Raw genomic sequence first — 22,316 nt, forward strand, 5'->3', positions numbered from 1 at the left:
CCAATAATGCGGGGCAAATTTTCAGTCAGAATACTCCCAAGAATACATCCTGGTCCAGGACCAGGAACCGCTCTCATACCCATCTTTCCAGGTTGTCTTGGTTCATTTCCAATCGGACTGAGCTTCGGTCCGCTCTGAGATTCCTCAGTCTGAATGCAATCTGTTCCCGAAGCAGAGCAACTGAACCAAAACAGCCAATGTAGCTGGGTATTGTGGGATGTAAACAGAGGAAGGTAGCAACCATGGCGATAAGACATATATAAAGTTTAAATAACTATCCCGACAAGGATTGCAAAGGGTAGAACTTCCAATATTCTTTCTACTGTTGCTTTGCCCCGCCCTCATAGTTCCTGACCAATGTCTGAAGAGATATTTAATCGCATGCTTTTGTTTACAAGCTTTGGTTTCGAAACACAAATGTCCTTTTGACATCAGTCTGAATTCAGACCAAATGGAGGGTTCAGGACTCTATCCTGACCAAATAAGGTGGAATTGGTCCAGACCAACAGCCTTTCAAGTCTAAATGCACCCTAAAAGTGATGAACTTAACTGGTTGCTGCTGCCAGTCGGTGAGTGTTGTGTGGAATCTTGCTTCAGGCTTTTTCTTTCACAGCTCTATCACCCAATATTAAAAACTGGGTTTCATATAATTCCAACCAGGCACAAAGTGGATTTATTAATTTCACCTTCATGATCAATTTTCAAACGGTTCTCAAACAGTAGTTGCCCCTTCTGTGAAATACAAGGGATGCCATCCATACATCACAAATACAACTCCCTGATTGGTCAAAGTTTGACCTGGTTTAACTTTTAACATGCGTTCGTTCAGTGGACGTGCGTGTTGTACGTGGAGCTTGAAAATATTCGTGGAAACTTGCGTAGTGACATGTGAAAGTAGAAGCCCATATCAAGCATTTATGTGCATTTACATAATTTTTTTAATTGAAAATTGATATTCCTTGCCAAGGTCAGTGTGAACTTTTATGTGTCCAAACAAAAGCTTGTACAATTTATACGGCTGGCTTTAAAAAACAAAATTAAAAAGGAATAATATCAGTTACAGCCAAAACAGTATTTTGAGCATTTGCTGTCATTAAACTCAGCAGACTGTCTTTCAGTGGGATCCGCTTAGGATGCTCGGAAAACACAGTTTTATGGTGCATTAGCATGAGGAAAAGATTGATGGTGTCTCTGCAGAGGTAAAAGCATTTTCTGAAGGATTCTACAAAATGAAATCTTAGTAAAGGTGCTGCGTCTGATTAAAAAAAAAAAAAAAAGGTGCATTCTCCTTCACATTGCAGAGCTGCTCCCACCGACACATCTGTAGATCCGTCATCAGCGAGCCGGTGGGAGCGACTTTCTGCCAGTGCTGCTGGTGACGCTCTCACACATCAGTGCAGACACCAGAAAACTCACAAATAAGGAGTAGCAGCACAACCCCATAGAACACTGGGTTGCATTTCATCCTCTGGAGCTCATTATGAGTGTTCACATTGATTTAAGCTGCCTCTGGTCTTGTTAATTCAACTCAGCCCAGATGGATCTGCATTCACCCCCTGTCGCCCGAAGGTGACTGTTACATGTAAGAAATGAGTGAGTGTTGCCAAAAAGAGTGAGACGGGGTGGGGGGGGGTTGAAAAGAAAGAATATGAGGTGAGCAGGAGACGATCACAACAAAGAATACATATCCAATCTTTTTAATGAAACCCAGAAAATGAATGTGGCTGGTTTCTGCCTCGGTTTTACTCTGCTCTTTCTTCATTATCTTATTAGGCCATTGAGTTATTACATAAAGCCCTGTCAATGAATTACTAGCTGGAGGTAACTTTGTGCGTTAGCTTATTTATTGTGTGTGCGAACGGAGGATTGGATGGGGGAGTGTGTCATATTTGCACGACAGCATTAAGGCAAGAAGGGAAAAATAAATGCAAATGTTCATCACCACTGGATAAACAAACATTACTTTGCAGTAATTAGGGAAGCTGGAGCAATAACCGGGGCTTAATGAAAGGGAAAAAACAAACACATGAACAGTCTGCAAAGGAGGATCCAATGTTTCAATCAGAAAGAAAGGGGCGGGGATACCATGTGAGAAAATATAGCTTGAACCAAGCGCTGGTGGCAAATAGATGTGCAACCAGGGTCAAAAATGTAGAAGTCCTTTTTTTTATTCACTATAAAAACGTCCATAACCATTCCCTGTGACACAGAAATGCCATTATCAGTAGTTCAGAACATGCTGTTCATTCTCTTGTAGCTTTGCTGTCAGGGTGAAAATGGACTAAGAGGACTTGTTTGTCATTGTCTGCCTGGGTTCCCTGCAGCCTTCCTGCTGGTCAGCATGTCTTTGCACAACCTTTTCATTTTTTCTCTTCTTTCCTCTTTACAAAGTTTTTTCTTACTCCAACATTTTTGATTTTACATCTTTTAACCTATTCCTGGGATGGGACTCTGTTGTCTTTTTTTCCTTATGTTAACCATTGTACATTTTTGTCATCTCTAATTTCATCATTTCATTTTGTTTTTTGTAATCTTATGTTAGGTTCCCTGTACCAGCTGTGTAAGAAACATATAGAGGTGCTCTAAATAAGCGATCCCTAACCATTTAAGGCCATGGACTGGTTTAATGTCAGACGATATTTGGCCTGTACAAGGCTAAAGTGGGTGTCCAATTCTTTTTTTTCTTTTTTTTTTAGTTTCAAGTTCATTAACTTAACTTTTGTGGGGTAAAGTTTATCTTCATCATTTGTAAAATGTCTGTAGTTTGTTAAAACTTAGCTAGATTTTGTGTGGGATCCATTAAAATGGGATTTAGATTTTCCTTTAACCCATAACTGTCATTGTTGAAGCTTATAAAAATCAGACGCCAAATTCCGCCTCGTCTGATTTTTAAGGTCAGATAACTTCAAAAATAAAAACAACCAAAGCTGGTACTTTCTAAATATAACCATAAACCATTTGAGCAACTTTATTAGCAGCATCCTTGTGACATTAAACAGCCAGTTGATGAATATTATGCATTCTTACTATTATTGTTGCAACAGTTACAATAAATCCATATTTGGATTTATTGTAACTGGACTCCTGGGTATTATCTGTTAAATGCTGCTTTATTTTATTTTGAGGTCAAAGACTCTTTTTCTGTTTCCTAACTGTCTCTTTACTGCAAAAAGAAACGTTTTAAATAAGTTATAGTTTTTTAGCTTTGTCAATTTAGTGGTTGACGCAGCCGCTTTAAGAAGTAGCGGACGGATTTTCATCACATGACCGAATGACTTGACATGAGTCAAGAATGAGTCGGATGTGGTGGAGAGACTCTTTTAGTTTTCCAAAATAAAAATTCCTTCAGAATGAGACTATAAATAAAATGCACAAAAATGAGGTTGTGTTTTTTTCTTTTCTTTCAGCGACCACGAACTGGGGGTGGGAACCACTACTCTAATGCTCTTCAATAATACACGATCTCTTACTTGTTTCTGTTAAAGGTTTGGAAAAAGTCGGTCGAGATTCCAGTTATGAACAAGAAGGGAAGGTTCAGTTTGTGATGGATGCAGTTTATGCCATGGCCCATGCTCTTCACCGAATGCACCGAGAGCTCTGCTACGGCTACCCCGGTCTGTGTCCGCGGATGGCCCAGAACATCGATGGAAAAGAGCTGCTCAGCCACATCCGTGCTGTCAACTTTACTGGTAAGTCTTAAAAATGGCGTGCACTTCCATGTTGTTGTTTTGTTATTTTTTTAACACAAAACATTATAGTAAATCCAGACTTGTCCAATTATACCTAAATATCATAAAGAGGTGTGATCGAAGCTCACAAACTCCCTGTAACCTCATGCCCATATTTGTAAATGTTCTGGAAGTCACATTTTGGGGCATTTTAAACCTGTTCAGATTCCAAATTGAATTCTGTGCCTACACAGAAATATCCTCAGTATTCCGAACCCCAAGGTAAAGATGTCAGTCAAGCAAAAAAGTATAATTTTAGTCATCTCACTGATTGCACAACAACGGATATTGCTTCTCTGGACGAGGCCAACTCCACCATCTCCAGTCTCTTGGTTCCACAACACAATACCTTTTTGTAACCCAGAAGAACGCATGTAACAGAAAAAACATGTCAGAAATGTATTATCTTGTCCACTTGGTCTTTGGTGGATTCCACATACTTTTATTTTGCTGGAAAAATGCATCAAGAATCTTAAGGGTTAAAATCGGAAAACAATATGTTTTTATTTAAGGGCTCCTAAGAACCTTGAAAAAAAGAAAAAAACTTTTAGATGAAGCTGAAAGAACCTGCATGACAGATTATTGATATCTGTCATAGTGCAGTGCTCTTAATACCGCGTCCCTTTGTCCTAAAAACTATATTTTTTTCTAGTTCGTTTGACATAAATCTAGTTTTTATAATAGAAGAAAGAATGAGGTATTCCTTTGTCTTCTAACCTTTTTTGTGCCTTTGTTAAAAGGTAAAACAACAAAAAGGCAAAGTTTTAAATTTGGCGTGAGTCTGCTCCTCGGGATGGTTGCAGGCGTGTGATGCAGTATAACAAACAGGATGCGGCTCATTGCTTGAAAAATCATGGAAGTGCCTGCTTGGGCCTGCATAGATAAGAGGGTGGGTATTTCCTCTCATATTTGCATAATATTTAGCTTTGACTTCAAATAGGAACTAAACACAAATTTGTTAAAAGCATATAAAACTTAATTTTGATTAAATAGACTTTTTTGTGCCTTCCTTGGAACTTTAATTGTATAATCGTCCTAAAAACATGTCATTGACTTTTATGTTTCATAATATATATTAATCTTCTTTCTGTAACTTATTATTCAGTCTTTTTGTACTGCCCAGTCATTCATTTCCTTCAGTCTTTTGGACTGTTGATTTGTTTTAGGGGGCCTGAGAAATATTTGCTCATTTCCAAGTGGTATCCGGCCCTTTATTTAAATCTCCTCTTATTAAGCTCCTTTTTCTTGATGTGTCTGAACACCCATTTCATTTCCTGTGCTTTTCTGCCCCGTACTTTGTGGAATATATCAAATCAGATGAGCCAGCGAGCGGGAAAGCAGACACACACTGCAGCATTGTGCAGATTACAGCAACGGTTGTCTGATTTAGAAAGGAGATTAAGACGGTGAAAAACAGGTCTGTGAAGGAATGTGTGCATAATTTGTTTGCTGTTTTCTTGGCTATCTGGGTTTGTCTTGATGGAAGTTGTGCAGCACAGTTTACGGGGAGCCGCTGATTGCTCTTTCATGCTGCAGCAGCAGCAGCAGGTTAGTGCTCAGGTGGGGTTCCTCCGTTATTACGAGCCCAGAGGCGGGATATATCATCCTATAAACACAAGGTCACAAACTGAATCCCCAGATAAACCACTGAACCCTTCTCAATTTCTGAAAGTCGCCCTGTGCAGAAAAAACAAATAAATAAATCTTGAAGCGATCAATGAGTGTCACAAAATATTATAAAAGTGCTCAACAATATGAGCACAAATGCTTGATCTTCTTCCGCAAAGAGTTTTAACGTCACCTTTAGACACCCTGTAATGTACTGATCCCGAAAGATCTGAAGTTTCATTAGCAAGCTTAGGTAAATAGTCTTCAAGCCCAGATTTAATTAAAATAAAGAAAGAGCTAAAGTATCACAATAGATTTCAGAAAAATTTCTAAAATAAACGTTTAAAAATATCGTTATGTCCGAAGCCCTTTACTACTCAGTACACTACATAGTGTGTTTGCCATTTTTTGGAGTTGTCTGAATCTACAATTCCAAAATCCAGTGCCCTAGAAATTTCCCACAAGTCACAGAAAATAGTTTTAAATTCGGCATCAAGACGTAATATTTATTTATACTTTTAAGGTACATAGTTAAGCAGACCAACAACAGGTGAAAAAGGGGTAAAAATCTTAAAAACGGAGAATCTATAGTTAACTTTACACCCTTGGTAGGGCACATTCAAGCAACTGCTTCCAATAAAAATTCTATGTCGCTACACAAGTTTTTAGGACCGATTTCATGTTCTATGAACAAAACGTGTCTCCATTGAGTGTGCGTCAATGGTTAAACCAGTTAAACTTTGACCAATCAGGGACTCTGATTTGATAGTGAGATATGGCTAGTGTTCTTTAAAACACGAAAGTGCCAAAAAATTGATCATGGAGGTGAGATCTATTTTAGCAGTTTGTGCCCAGCCAGAGTTATGTGACATCAAGTTTTTCATGTACTGGAATAAAGCTGTGAAAGAGCAAGAATTAAGAGATTTGCACTGCTATACACATCAGAATCAGAATCAGCTTTACTGGCCAAGTACAGCGCATGTACAAGGATTTTGTCTTTGGTGCCTTGTGCTCTCGTACAAACTAGCAAGGTATAAAAAGTGTGAGGGGTAAGACAAGACAAAAAAAAAGGATAAATAATAAAAAAGAAAGTAATATAAGGTATAGGAATAAATAAACATAACTAATGAGGAAAAAAGACTAAGTCAAAATGCAGCAGGAGTTCCGGTGTGACAGTTTCTGGAGTCAGGAGTTCATTGGAGTGACAGCTCTGGGGAAGAGGCTGTCTTTGTGGCGAATGGTTTTGGTGCGAATAGTCCTAAAGCGCCGCCCTGACGGGAGGAGGCTGAAAAGGCAGTGTCCGGGATGAGAGGGGTCTTTTACGATTCTGCCAGCCCGCTTCTTGACTCTGGATTGGTACAGGTCCTGAATGGGGGGAAGGCTGGAACCAATAATCCTCTCAGCTGTTTCCTCTGTAGGCAAACTGCAGGGGGTCTAGCAGAGGCTCTGTGATGACCTTCAAGTGGTACAGCACCAGTAGTTCAAAGGATTTCATGACTACCGAGGTCAGGGCGACTGGTTTGTAGTCATTTAATCCTGTGACTGGGGACTTCTTGGGAACTGGGATGATGGTGGAGAGTTTGAGACAAGCAGGGACCACGCATATCTCCAGGGGAACTGTTGAAGATCCTGGTGAAGATGGGAGCTAGCTGGTCAGCACAGACTTTCAGGCAGGAGGGAAAGAATCCATCTGGTCCTGGAGCCTTCCTGATCTTGTGCTTCTGGAACTGTTGATGCACATCTCGTTCACAGATCCTCATTGCGGATGAGGGGGCAGGTGTGGGGGAGGTTGGGATTGCAGGTCGATCCTGTGTGATGGAAATGGTGGCTGAGGGGGAAGGTGAAGTTCTTTCGACTTGAGTAGAAGTCGTTCAGCTCCTCAGCCAGGTGGTAACTGTCTGAGGGGCGGGGAGATGGTCTCCGGTAGTTGGTGATGGTCTGCAGGCCTTTCCAAACTGCAGTAGAGTCGTTGGCAGAACACTGGTCCGTCAACTTTGCAGTGTAGGTCCTCTTTGCAACCTTGATCTCCTTTATCAGCTTATTCCTGGCTTCCTTGTACCATTCCCAATCACCACTCCTGTAGGCCTCTTCCTTGTCCTGACGTAGTTGCCTCAGCTTATCAGTGAACCATGGTTTGTTGTCGTTGAATGTGCAGAAGGTTTTGTGAGGACACACATGTCCTCACAAAAACTGATGTAGGATGTCACAGTGTCAGTGAGTTCATCCAGGTCTGAGGCAGCAGCCTTGAAGACGCTCCAATCAGTGCAGTCAAAGCAGGCTTGCAGGTGTATCTTTGACTCATTCGACCATTTCTTCACGGTCCTCACTATGGGCTTAGCTGATTTCAGCTTTTGCCTGTAGGTTGGGATAATATAGACTAGGCAGTGGTCGGAAAGTCCTAGGGCAGCGCGGGGAACAGAGTGACATGCGTCCTTTATTGTCGTGTAGCAGTGGTCCAAAATGTTCGAGCCTCTGGTGGGACAAGTCACATGCTGTTTGTATTTGGGTATTTATGGGGTTTGCTCTGTTAAAATCCCCGAGTATAATCACCAGACAGTCCGGGTGTTTTTTTTCAACATCTGTGATCTGGTCAGCGAGTTGCTGTAACGCCTGCGTTGCACACGCCGGTGGTGGAATGTAAACACCGACCAGCACGAACGAGGAAAACTCCAGCGGAGAGTAGAAGGGTCTACAGTTTATGAAAAAACACTCCAAGTGCGGGCTGCATGTCTTCTTTAGCACAGTGACATCTGTGCACGCACCTTCGTTTAGTTAGAAGCACGTTCCACCTCGCTTTGATTTCCCAGAAAGTGATAAGTGCGAGAGAGCAGCCATCCGCGGCGCTATCCTCACAACAACAGCACTTTTTGCACCAAGCCTTTTTCACCAAGTGTGACTACATGTGCTAATACCGGGTAGCAACAAGCCAGTTTGAATACCATATACTTGTTCAAGAATCCGCATTTAGAGCATTGTTGAAAGTGCTTCACATCCGGCATGTAGGTAGCATCAGTGGCACCCATGGCCAATCTATGCAAAAAAAACACTCCTCAAAATATAATAATCTTTATTTTAACTCCTTAAATACTTTTGTTTGTACCCTATCTCTTCAAAATACAGCTCTAAAGGGCGAGACTCAAATGAAAACGCCTCATTAATGTATTAATCTATAATAAACAGGTAAATAAAATTAAAACACGATGGCTAATTTGGAGAAAACAAAAGAGTTTATTAATATTTACATGCAAAAAAACACAACTAAATCTTCCATAAGAGATGATGACGTGTGCACCAAAATAAAACTTTAATCAATTACTCTTCTGTCACACGGAAAAGAACATAATCCTCCATCTTCTCTGGTACAATGCTTGCAAGTTTTTGAGAAAGAGGCAAATTCAGTTTCATTATCTTCCGAAATGCAAGCTGTAAAGAACAAAAACATACTTTTTTTTGAAAGAATGTCCTGAAAACAAACACTTTTGACAATTTCAAAAATCCACAGTAGTAGAATAAAGGGAGAACAAGAAAAAAAAAAAAAAGTTGTTTTTTTTCTTGCGTACGCCATCACCAACAAATTAACGTTAGACATGTTTTATCAAAAAACATAAATAATTCAGAGGATAATTTAAAAAGATCAATTTGACCCTATTATGTTATTACTACAAGTCAGTAAAATCATTATTTCCCTTAACTTTTGTCCTTTGTCTCAAACACCTGATTAAAATTAGTGTAACTCATTAGCAAGTCTCTACAGAGCTGATGAGCTTTATTCAAAAATGTTAGACAAGTGGAAAAAGTAAAACATGCTGGGATATGAGGACACTTGAAGCTCAGGGTTGGTAAACACTGTTGATTTGTTGGCGACAACCGCCTAAATTAAAGCTAAAGTGGATTTTAGAAAATGTTGAATTAAACATCACAAAGAAGATGTTTGCACTCTCCAAACCTTTAGTAAAACTGATAAATGCCTTTATTCTTTCACCCACTTCTTTAAAATGTGTGTCTCCATCAACACCTTCTGTACATTACATGGTGGATTTTATTTTTTTGGGAGATTTTTTTTTATTTAAAAAAAAAGAATTTATTTAAGTTGTCTTCTTGAAAGGATGATTTAAAGTGTTCATTGAGTTTTTCATTAAAATGCATTATAAACAAACTCTGCAACACTAGTGATGTGTTTGGAACATTATTCCAATAATTCAACTTACTTAGTATTTTAGTCACAAACTATGTTTACAAAAAAACAACAAAAAAACACCTACATTAGCTATGTTTGGATTAACTATGAAATTGCGCAAATTGGATTTACGATAATAAATCTGCTTTTTTTTTTAATTATTTTTGGAAAAAAAAAATCATCTGTCAAAAAAAATGTTTTCGCTTGTAGGGGGTGGTTTTTGAGGCGTATTGAAATTGACATATGTTGCAAAACTTCAATGGAAACACTTTTGTTTTTTTAATTAAATGAGTCACATGACCATGTGCTTCTTGATAGGAACTGGCTGCCTTGGGTGCTGGACAGCGGGCACCACAAGAGTTCCCACTGTCACAAGAACAGGCAGACGGCTGGATTCAACTGCAGCAGGTTTATTAGCTCAGCTAAAAGTCCCCAAAGCTAAATCAGGGTAGGACAGGCACGGGTTGATAACAGGCATAAGATTATCCGAGGAGAGACAGGGTAGTCAAAGTACAGGCAAGTGGCAGGCAAACGGAGTCGGATCAGGAGACAGGAGATCAGGTCCAAATGTAACACTCAGTAAAGAAGGCAGAGTGGCACAAACAATACTTCGCACTGAGTGTGGCACAGTGCAGTGCTTAAGTAGACTGTGATTGATTGAGTGAATGAGAATCAGGTGTGTTGCATCCAGGAAGTGCACGCTGGGGGTTCTGGGAGACGAAGTGCTTTCAGCACTTTGGAGATGGTTACCACCGGTGACCAGAGGGGGAGACCGAGTTCTGACTTCTGACACCCACAGCATCGCACAGCTGATCAAATGTTGAGTGTGTCATGTGGAAATGTTGGATCCACAGCTCCTCTGTGAAATCCCCATTTCTCAAAATGGCTTCATCCATAGCCGCTCCCACGTTTAGGGAGCTTCCCGCTCCATAGCCTGAATAAGACGCCAACATCTTCTTTGATAGATGATGATGTTAGTGCCATAGCAGAAATTTGAATGTATCTGCTATAAATCAAAGTATTGTTCACATCTGTCGCCGTGTTTTTGATTAACTTTTTTGTATGAGTTTTTTTTTTTTTTTAACATAATTATGATTTAATGGAAACATTTCTGGAATTTTGATAAAGTTGTCTTCATATGTGTAATGGAAAGGCAGCTAGTGACAGGCACAGTATAAAAAAGGGCCCATCTCATTCATCAGATGAACAATAGGAAATGTAGCCTTAAGAGATCTTCTGAGACTCACTGTGCTGTCCAGATTTCATCAGTTGGTGAGCTTACTGGCTTATCCAAGCAAACAAGGATTCAATCGTATATAATTCCACCAACCCAACATAAGGAATGTCAACTCAGAAACAATAGAAGCTCTAATAAATATGTAGTTTTTTTCAAAACTGGGCCACCTTTAGCTTTGATAGAGCATATTTTTCTGAATCTTTTTAAATTATTCTCCTGTTCAGTTAATGAAATGTAACATTTTGTCACTTTAGATTTTCCTTTTATACTGATTCATTGTTTTGCCTGATGAGTTGTAAAGCCATCTCCTTAGATTATGGGCATGCCATTAGATGATTAGTAAATAAAACTGTCCACTTAAGGAGAAACTTGGTCATTCTGTATACTTGCCAAGTTAGTTTTCCTCAGGCTGGACAGCAATACTATCACATAGGCATTGATGAAAGATGACAGGCTGCTTAATCTTCCTCCTCTTTTGGTTAAAGCGGTAGATTAGGTCCATAGGGCAGTCATTCAACTTCCAGATTAAAGCATCTGAAAAATAAATACATAAATAGCATCAGCCAAGCTAGTTCAAAGTCACTGTTATGGTGGCCTCAGGCAATAGCAACTTATTCCTTATTTATTCATTTTCAAATGGTCAAACAAAAAAAAAAAACAGCTTGATGATCACCACACAAACATTTATAACCTTTCAACCAACACATACACAAACAAAACACTTAAAAAACCCAACTAATCAGTGCACAAAGACCTTTAATAGCCATTTAAAAAAAAAAAAAAAAAACTTAAAGTACAATTATGTTATTGACTGGAGGTTTCTTTTAAACCTCTTTTCAAGAAATGCCCTCCCATGTATTTGTGAACCACCAAAAATTCTCAGGAAGGAGCCCCCTGAGACCTAAGCAACACAAACTTAGTAATCCACAATGTGACCAAACATACTGCGACCTTCTTATCTCTGTGAGTAGGAAATACGATACACTCCATAAGACACCCAAGATTTTGTCAGCAAGGTGCAACCCATTGAGATGGACCCTTGATAGTAGAATGATCTCCTGCTATGTGACATTCCTTTTTACCTGTATACTTACTGTTGATGCCACATCTATGTCAACATGGAGAAACCTGCTCTTAATGACATTAACAGTATATGAGAAATGGGCAGAGTGAGTGTGACGTCACCCATAGAAAATGGCTCCAACGAAGTGAAGTCGCTATTATTTTGAGATGCGGACGCTGCCATGTTGGATCCAGACGGCGTCAGTCGGCAGCGATTGGCCCGAGTTGGTCAAGTCATCATTTGTATGGCGACCACTATATCCAATCAGGCTTGAGCTTGTTGGAAGTACACACCCCTATCACTTGAAAGAAGGAATCTTTCAATCCAATGTTTTAAGTGTTTCAAACATGCTCCCACGTTATAAACCTTTTCCTGCATCTCTAACAGAATCTGCACGTTATTCATTTGAATTTCCATCAGCAAATAGAACTGAAGAAGCTATATCACCATTCAAATCCAGTTGGCCTGAAGAACAGAATCTTGGCTTTAGTCCTTTTTTGAATATTGTTTAACTCAGTTGCTGGATTTTACAACTCATGACGACTTTACTGCAGTACTTAGCTCATTAACTACATCATTCTATTTTATATTCAAATTAGTGCTGTTTTCTTCTATCTCTACTATAGTGATTCCCTAAACAACATTCCAGTTGCCACTGGTTGAGAAGTTGCCAATTCATTTTTTTTGCTAATTTTAAAATTTGGAGTTAATGCGTTGTAATTTTTCTGCAATTAATAGTTTCTATGTATTGAGTGTGACTTGAAAGAGCGGGTTGAAAAGAACATCAAAATTAAACTTTTTAGAATTTCACACTTTATTGTGGCCAACAGGATTTTGAGGTCTAAAGATCCTAAAGCCTCTGTGGTGCAGAGCTAAGTGCTTCTGGTGGCCTCTCTCTAAGGGCTTACTGGGCTGCGGTGATTATCCAAACACCCATAAATCCTTATGCCTTTTATGTACAGCCGCGTGAAATTAAGACTTGCCCCATTTACTTAAACGTTTCATGACTAAAATAACCAAAAACACAATGCATGTTTAACTATTCTGTTAAAAAAATTGAATTTTTAAAGTTGTTTTATAACAGCTGAACTGTACAATATTTATGATGTTTGGGCACAAAACTGTTGTCTTTGTAGTTTCACCAACCAATTATTGTTCCTAATTCACTATTTGTCTGGATAAAAGGCACATTAGAAGGTCCTTTTTTGGCACACATAGGTGTCTGCTAATAGTTTCTAGCTTGATTTAATGAATACATTTAAACATAAAGTCTTCACATTGGTTGGAAATCAACATTTTCCAAGAAATCATAATAAGGAAATTAAAGGAGAACTTCTAAAGCTATGTTTACACCCTCGGCAATGTGCGTTCAAGCAACGACTTCCAATAAAAACTCTACATACATGCTTGTTTTGGGCTTCCACTTTCTAAACTCTCACGTCTGCTTTTAGCTACGCAAGTTTCTATGACCGTTCTTGGGCTCTACGTATAAAAAGCGCAGTCATTGAATGCGTGTTGAAAGTTAAACCAAGTTGAACTTTGACCAATCAGGGACTCAGATTTGGTAGTGATGAATGAATGCCCTCCTTTTAACCATCTTAAAATCACTCATGGAGGAGAAATTAATAATTGTGTCCTGGCCGGAATTATATGACACCGAGTCTTTCATGTGTTGGAATAGAGGTGTGAAAGAAAAAGCCCGGAGCAAGATTCAAGAGATTTGCACCACTACGACATTTCGAACCAGCTTCATCTAACTGTAGGTGGCAAACATGCACTAGTAAACAGTAGAAAAAGAAGAAGAAGCCCCTCCCTTTACGAATGCATGTTTAGCATGTTCTTAAACAGTGGCCCTCTGACCAGAAACAAAAACAGCAGTTCAGAAAATCAAGGTTGATTCTCTGTTGTCCATGAAAAAAAGCCATACCGCTATAAATGCCAACATTTTTGCCCTAAAACAATAAAAAACAAATATCCCCTTCAGACTTACCATCAATATAAATTAATGCATGAAATGTCCAGAAAAGAAGCTGTCAACAAGCAGTTTATTTTGAGTGTAAAACTACTTTTTAATCAGAGTAGTTAATGAGAAATTGCTCTCATCTAACACCATCCCCCAGTAGTATTTTGAGGAACTGCATCAAATTTCCATCACATTCAGCAACTGAGTATAAAACTGTAGATTATCGGAAACTCTGTGTATCTGATTAACATTGAAGAAAGACAACAGGAAGTTTGCTGATCTGTCTGACACCATGTGGGAATTTGTAGGGGAACCCAGAGTGGGTCATATTCTTCTTGAAGCAATATTGGGAATTAAAAAATGAAAATTGTTCAATATTTTAAAAGCTATAAGAGAAAACGCCTGCTTTGTCTTCTAAAGAAATGATCAGAGAGAACAGCCAGACAATATCTCCAACTGAGAGACTAGACCAGGGGTCGGGAACCTTTCTGGTCAAGAGAGCCATAAACGCCAAATATTTTGAAATGTAATTTCCAAAGAGCCATACAATAATGTAGTGTCCCTTTCCCACACTGAGGCACGGAGACTTAACCTCTTTTAAGGTTCTTTATTCTGGTTACTACAGACCACAACAAACGCCGTACAATTAATTCAGCAGCTCCCGAATCTCTCCCGCCGAGGCGAGAGCGCTTCTCCCAACTTTATATTCCCTCACTGCCGCATCAGCCCTCCCATTTCCCTTATTCGGCCCATAGCTAAACCCAATTGGTCCAAATTACCTAACAGGCTGAGCGACAGAACTGAGGGCCAATCAGATCTCTGCTTGATGCGTTCAATGAACTCCAGAACTTATAACGCGTCCCAACAGCCACCCAGTCCAAGTCAGTCCGGCGACAATATGTTTAAAACTAAATATACAAATGAATATGTGTATTTGATGTAATTTCAACATTTTTAAAGTACAATAAGTCTGTGGGTTCTTTTTAATAACATCGTTATGCTGTTGCTAATAAATGATGAGTATTTCTCGTGGTAGTTTTGCTGATGGTCTAGTCTGATTGATACGTGGGGAGTTTCTGCTTCATGCAGGCGTTGAGACTTTAAACGTGATCTTAGGTTGGTCTGACTGTTCTGTAGATGTGTATCATGTGACAAAGACTGCTCACATGCAGACGCGGAGCCAAACACACACTCACACGCTGCAGTGAGTGACGGGCTGCAGGTTTTACGTTTTTACAATCCCTGCGCGATTCACCTGCTGCCTGTCCCCACAACCCCCCCACCCTCACCCTCTGCTTTCTTCCTCACTCACCCCTGCAACTGCGCGCGCCCGTCTCTGAGAAAGAGCGCGCAGTTTTAGGCACGGCAATTAACAGGTTTCCGGCTGGTACAAACTCTAAAATAATAGATAATTGTAAACTTATAGTGCTGGTGCAGATTTCTCTCTCCAAGCCCCGCAACTACTGCGCGCCTCTGGCATCGCATCGCGCCCGAGGACTGGTCTAATGAAAAAATAAAAAATAAAGTATAATTAAAGATTTGTCTGCGAGCCACATGTGACCATCAAAAGAGCCATGTATGGCTCGCGAGCCATAGGTTCCCGACCCCTGGACTAGACGGACATTTCCCCTGGCACCATCTTGCACTAATTAAGAGAACTTACAAACCTGACTGAGCAACCCCAGGGGTGCAAGGGAACTAACCTGCCTACTCATTTGACCTCTAAAAACACAAGACTACAGTATTAGAAGTTCAACAACTCCTCAAGTTCATGAACCTGCAGAGACATTAATTCAAAAAAATTTTTTGAGAGACAAGTGACAGAAAAGGTTAAAACTCAATGACTTTAGAGTATAAAAGCCTTAAGATAGACACAGGTAAAGGCGGAGTGATTTAAAGGAAGCTGGAGTTTCTGGTCATAACAATGTCAAAGTTTGTTTGCAGAAATGGCCATAGAGGCAAAGTAATGATGGGAAGAATGTGTGTTTAAGAGAGATAAGAAAGAGTTACGCTGCGTGCACAGGAAGTGAAAAGACTTGGGCTGAGAAGGAAAGGTCTGTGGTGGTTTATGGATTTAACAAGGGAAAGAAAATGGAAGAACCTGAATTCATAGATGAAAGAAATCGACCATTCAAACGCCCAGCCAAAATGACCTTTGACAGAAATAGAGAGGGAGGCACAGACAGGATGTTACTGAGGGGTCAAACTTAGTTTGGCTTGACGATCAAGAAAGCTGCAGTATGGCAAGACTGGGGAGAAGAGATTCTCTGCAATCAGTAGCATAACTTTTGAATCCATGAACAGAGATGAGACAAAAGGGGAAATTGTGACTATGAATATATATCCTACTAGAAATAAAAAAGAGCTGAATTGAGTGACACCGACTTTCCTGGGTCAAAGCAACTGTTGGAGCCGGTGGAGAACAAAACAGTCAGTTTAATCATCAAACTTGATATCAGAAAAGGATGAACAGATGTGAAGGAGAAACATCCAAGCATAACCATTTGAAGCTGGATATATTCCAAACACTAATCATGTGCTAAATTGGGGGGAAATGGGTGACACCTTTTGACCTTTTCAACATTTGTGGTATAAAGTATTTGAGATGCGGACGCTTACTACAAATAATATCTGTTATTTAATCAAGGCTCAGACTGAAATTAAATGATTTCTAGTTGCAACTCAGAGAACAAAACTATGAAACCCAATGAAAGAAAGAGAGGAAAGAAAAATAAAAAAAAGCCAAATCAATAATGGAAAAAAAGGTACAGAACTTCCATACCAGATGGGTGTGTGCACTGGGTTACCAATGACCTCCACTGGTGTTTACCCATGGGGTACCGGTAGAAATTGGACTGTTTGTTGAAGAAGAGAAGGAAGTTTGTTAGCAAAGAGATAAATGGAATAAAAGGAGCATAGGACTTTGTAGGGACTTTGACATAGAAAACTATAGTCAGACAGCATGATGGAAAAAATTAAGGTTGTCTTCCAAAGGTCAGATGGAAATAGGGAAGGCTTTTGGATTTATAGTGGGTTCAAGGTGTTTTATCATGGTGTGGATGAAATGTTGATAGTTGTCGTTGAAAAAGAAACAACTGATGCAATTTTTTCTTTAGGAAGCATCTTGAGAAGAACACGCAAGGTCAGAAGAAGCCCCTTTGTGTCTTTGTAGATCTAAAGAAAGTCTTTGATACAATACAGAGAGAAGAGCTGTGGTTTGTATGAAGAAGTCTGGACTGGCAGAGGAGTATGTTGGAGTTGTATTGGAGCTTTAATATGGTGGTGAGGAGTGTTGTTGGTGTAACAGAGGAGTCAATGTGGAGGTGGATCAGCTGTGAGCCCCCTCTTATTTGCTGTGCTGATGGACAGGCTGACAGATAAGCACAAATCTCAGTGGACCATCATGTTTGCAGATGACATTCTCATCTAAGGCATAGCAGGGAGAAGGTGGGGGAAGGTAGAGGTTTGAAAAAGAGAGGAAAAAAGCCAGACAACACTAAGGTAACAGGAAATAGAAGTGAAGAAGGTGGAGGACTGTAAATACTTAAGGTTAACAGTCAAAAAATGCATGCAAGCAGGTTGAAGCGATCGAAGTTGCTTTCAGGTGTGATGTGTGACCAGGGAGTGGCGGCAAGAATAAAAGGAAAGGAATAGAAGAATGTAGTGAGTGGCAGCTTTGTTGTTGGTTTAGAGACAGGGAGAAAGAGATGAGAGGCAAAGGTGAGGTATCAGAGCTGATGATGTTGAGGTTCTTTTTGGGAGTGATGGGGATGAATAGGACCAGTAATGAATCTATCAGAGGAACAACTCACATTAGCTTTTTTAGAGATAAATAATTTCGATAAAAAGAGGCTGAGGTTGGAGCTACATGGAAAGAAACTTGAAGGAAGACCAAAGAGAAGGTTCATGAATGCAATCAAGGAGGGCATTATGTTGGTTGGCATGAGCGAGTGAGGAAGATGGAGGTAGAAGATTGGGTGTGACAGTACCTAAAGGGAAAGCAACCAAAAGACAATAACTAAAGTTACTAGTTCTGAAGCTGCTGAACGCTTTGCTTCCGAGCATTTGACAGGCACCCTCACTGTCCATCTTTATAAAAACACCCTAAAACCTATTTACTGGCCAAGCCTTTAACACGGCATGAGATTCTGCTCTGCTGTTTTTTTTTTTTTTTAATTTATTTGCTCTTGCTTTTATCAGTCTTCTTGTTTTACCACGTTACTTCTAATTGTTTGAACTTTTTATTGCTGTTTTTAATGTTTTGAGATTTTGATGATTGATTGCGGTCATGTTAAGGCGCCATATAAATAAATAAACTTGAATTTGAACTTAATTATGGTACTTTCTAAATCTTTTACACTGCGCCATCAATCTTTAAGTAAATACATACATTATTTATGCTAAGGACTTTAAAATGCATTTATTTTTTTAACATTTTTTGAATGTTTAACCCTTGTGCTATCTTAGATGACCCCACCTTTACGGTGACGTGTTCTCCCTACCATGACAAAGGTGGATAAAGGTGGAGAGGATTTCATGGACACCAGTGAAGATCACAAATCATAGAAGAAAAAAGGTTCAGCGCACTGTCTAGTGGGTCTAGATGACCCAACTCCCAATGTTAAAGTGCCTAGGATAGCACAAGGGTTAAGAAAATTAATGTTCGATTGGTATGGATTGACGCATAACTTTGATTAGACTTGTATTGAAAGGTTTACGATTGAGATATTCATTCAACGTCAAGTGCTTTTTTTCCACCCCACTTTCAAACAATTCTTTCAATGTTAAGATATTTCCAAGTTTCTATGCAGTTTTTTATCTCCATAAAACATAAATGTGATCAGCCAGGCGACGAAAGCAGAATTTAACCTGGTAATGGCTGTGCTACTGAGGTGTCACTGCGCTGGATTTCATACTTTAATAAAATATCAAATTAGCGCGGCATATTTATCGGCTTTTGAACGGCGTTGGTGTTATTTATCTTACAACATGCTGACAGGGTGACAGACAGGCCTGACAACAGTTTTCTAGCAACATCTGACTGAAAATGTATCTTAGATTTCTGTGTGGATGAGTTACTATTCTTCTTGTCTTCTAGTTTTGGCTCTAGAAACCATAATGGACTCATTTCCACCAGGTGATCATTAGGAAGAATTTCATTTCACAAAATAGATTGGTGTGTTGATTGGAAAATATGAATGCAAGACAACAAAAACAAAAACTTGTTTTTAGATCTGTTTTAAATTTGAATAAATGTGTTTCTGAGATCAGAAACATTCAACAGGAGTTAGGCAAACACAGATATAGGAAAGCATCTAGCAGAAACATCCAGCTGACTGCTGAAGTCCTGTGCATCCTCTACATCTCTTTGAATTCTTTTTGTTCTCTACAGGACAAAGTGCGCCTAGTTGCATAAAAGAAGCTACAAGTAAAGGCGATGAAGTGCAGAAATATAGTTAAATGGAAATGTGTGCTCATCTCCTTTTAAATGAATGAATTTATTGTTTAGAAGCATGAGCTTGAAGTGTTTTTTTCTTTTCTGCAGTTTTGAACAAAAATAGATGTGAAAAGCACAAAAAACTCTTATTTATCCATTTTAGCAATTCGAACAGTGCAGGTGAAATTTAGATTCCTTGCTTTTCTTTCAAGATAATCCAGTGTAAATTAAATATGTGCAAAAACAAACAAGTAAACAGTTATTAATGGCAAACCTATTCACATTTTAGTGTCCTAAAGAAGTTCAGCCACATCAAAATAATCCAAACTGAACATTCTAGCACACCGTATGGCCACAAAAATGTTTCCTCACATTGGACTGTTAAGATTGTTGATCAGTTTTTGCTGACATCACGTGTTTTCCGCTGTCATGGCACTAAGTCGTTTTTACGGTATAGTAAAATAAACCTACTATGACTCAATCCAAGTTTTTAATATCAATATATTTGATTTTTTTTCATTTTGAAACAATTTTATAATGGTAAAGGTCGATTTGATGAACAACTTGACTTAGACAGATCGTTCTGGTTGGATCGTGAAAAAATATATGGACTCATCGATTAAGTTGATTAATAGTTACACCTATATAATTTATGGATAGGAGTCTTTTTCTAAATTAATTATGTGTTTAAGCCTGCTACAAGCTCTCAGGACTCTTACCTAAGGCATTTCTATCAATATTAGGTAATTTTTAGATAAAACTTAGATGAAACTGTTAAAAAATCACTATTATTTTTAAAAGTTATCTACTTTAATAACCTGCTTACTAAGTAAGATGATTATTTTTTTAAATAGTTAAAAATTTGTGTCAAATGTCGGTAATTTATTGCAAATCCATGTTTTTTTTCTGCTAGGAAAGGAAGTCAAAATGATACTTATCCGTATAAAAAGTCATTTCAAATAATAAAAAATGTATATTTTTTTAACAAATAAAGAATTTTAGAGGTGTGTTAATATCATCACACCCAAAAGAAAGAAAAAAAGAATAAAAAAATTTAAAGTATAAGTTTAAAGTTTAAAAACAGGTCTGGAATAAACCAATCTTAAGCTCATAGTTCAGTTCTGTGCTTCTTTACAAGCTGTGACCTTCTTCAGATCCCTGTGCAGCTTGTTTATCATAAATCAATGCCTTTTCTCATGAGGTCAACCACTGGTACTACTGTTGAGAAAAGATACAAGGCAGATGCAAGAGGCTGGGAATCACGCAAGCATTTGATGTCTAGGGATCAAAGCGAAGCTCCTGACTCATTGAAGGGGAAAGCGTGAAAGAGTCACACAACACGGGGAAGTTTTCCTTCGTAAAAAGAGATTTTGCGCTAGCCGTAGAACGAACATCCACATGGAATTTGACCTTACATTTTTTTTTTACTTAAAGAAGATTTTAGCTGTTGCAAAACTGAAAATGACCTCCAATGTAAAGCTTTGTGTGTTTTCTTTGCTTTAGTAGAGGGGAAAAGGCTTCTGGAATAAAAACGTCAATATTATAACTGCAGTGCAATAAGTACATATATTTTTGGTTGGGAGTTTGGTTGACATTTTGCTTCTGTGTCTTTCATGCACACATCATTAACAGAATTATGCTTGTTTGATCTCACTGTTTAATACAAAAGACTCCAACAAATGTAATTATTTCTTCCCTACAACCCAGGCTCCCTTTTTGTCCTTCCCATTTGTGTCCTGTATTTTCTTCTGCCAACAATGGCCAAATAATTCCTTGTTTCATTGTTTGTTTATTTCTCTTCTTTATTTATTTCTGCTTAAATTGACTTTCTATCCCGGCTTTGTCTGTTTTGTCCCTTTTGATCAGCGTTATGGCCTCCTTATTCTTCTTTTTAACTTCCTCTTCCTTTATCTTGCTCCTTTTTCCAATTTTCTTCCAGCGTGCAGATCATCTCACAAATATTGCTTCTGTGAATTATGTTTCTGTAATTAGTCCCTCGCACACGCTCCGTGTGATCGGGCTTAGATATGGAAAAATGACATTTTTTCACAAAACCTTCTTTATTTTTAGGCCCCCTCAGTGCAAACCAGAAAAAGGTATTCTGGCATCACAGACTTTTTTTTTCTTGTATAAAGCAGTCAACCCACCATCTTTCTAAAATATAAAAACACATATTTTAGGTGAAACCAGGGGCGGAGCTATGGAGGGGGAACGGGGCTACAGGGACAACAGCCCCCTCAGCAGAAAGCCCCCCACACAGACATTTTTGAGTCATTATTTGTATCAGTATTGACAAACATTAAGAAATCTTCAATACAAGCTTCTTTAGGCATTGCAAAAAACAAACAATCATTTAAATGAAATAAAATAATAATAATAATAATAAAACTGTATTTTGTACCTTTCATATGTAACGACCTTCTCTCTGTTGTTCCCATTTGCCAGCCTTCCAAGGTTTTCTGCCCCCCCCTCATAGAAAATGGCTGAAACTAACCCTTCCTTTTATTCTTTTTTTTTTTTACTTTTTCATTTGTGCATCACTTCCAGATGGAGATGTTAAAATTTGCATGTTTTCTTTGTCCGTTTGACCCGTTCATATCATTTTTGGCTTGGAAAACTCAAATAATTGAGCTTTAACCCTCTGCTTATTGTCTTTTCCACCTCTTTTAGCAAATTTATATTTTAGCTCTCATGACCCTCTCATGTCATATTTTAAATTATTCTTTCCCGGTGGTCTTTTAATACTATTTATGCTGATTTTAGCTACAGAAAAAAAAAAGTCTGGGTTGTTTTCTAGGACATAGTTTCTGCAGAGCGGCAGGAGTTGATCAGAAATTCACCTCTCAGTTGTGGGCAGGACTGTTGGCATGGAGCCAGCCCGCCTCCACTTCCCATCACCCATCTGCTTATACTCTCCCGCTAGCTTACAGCTCCTCACACCCCCAAGCTATTATAACCAGTGCAACAAAAATGGGGAGCAATACTGGAGCCGTCCAGCCGTAATCTAGTTGTTTCCAAACAAATCCATCAGATTGGAGCAGAGCAGGGAGCTTTCTGCCCGCCCATTAATACCCTCTGTTTGGACTTCCGGGTCAGCGACAGT

The 22,316-nt window shown here is 38.9% G+C and overlaps 1 protein-coding gene across 6 annotated transcripts in view; it reads left to right on the top strand.

Moving 5' to 3' along the window:
* grm8 (glutamate metabotropic receptor 8) overlaps positions 1-22,316 on the top strand; it is a 318,855-nt gene that overhangs the window by 247,826 nt on the left and 48,713 nt on the right. For all 6 annotated transcript variants that reach the window (XM_011491064.3, XM_020714307.2, XM_020714305.2 and 3 more), the window contains one exon: positions 3,486-3,689. In XM_011491064.3, coding sequence (XP_011489366.1) covers positions 3,486-3,689 — 204 coding nt within the window. The remainder of the gene's footprint in view (positions 1-3,485; positions 3,690-22,316) is intronic.

Source organism: Oryzias latipes, chromosome 23, assembly GCF_002234675.1.
Source record: "Oryzias latipes chromosome 23, ASM223467v1".
In the NCBI taxonomy this organism is placed as follows: domain Eukaryota; kingdom Metazoa; phylum Chordata; class Actinopteri; order Beloniformes; family Adrianichthyidae; genus Oryzias; species Oryzias latipes.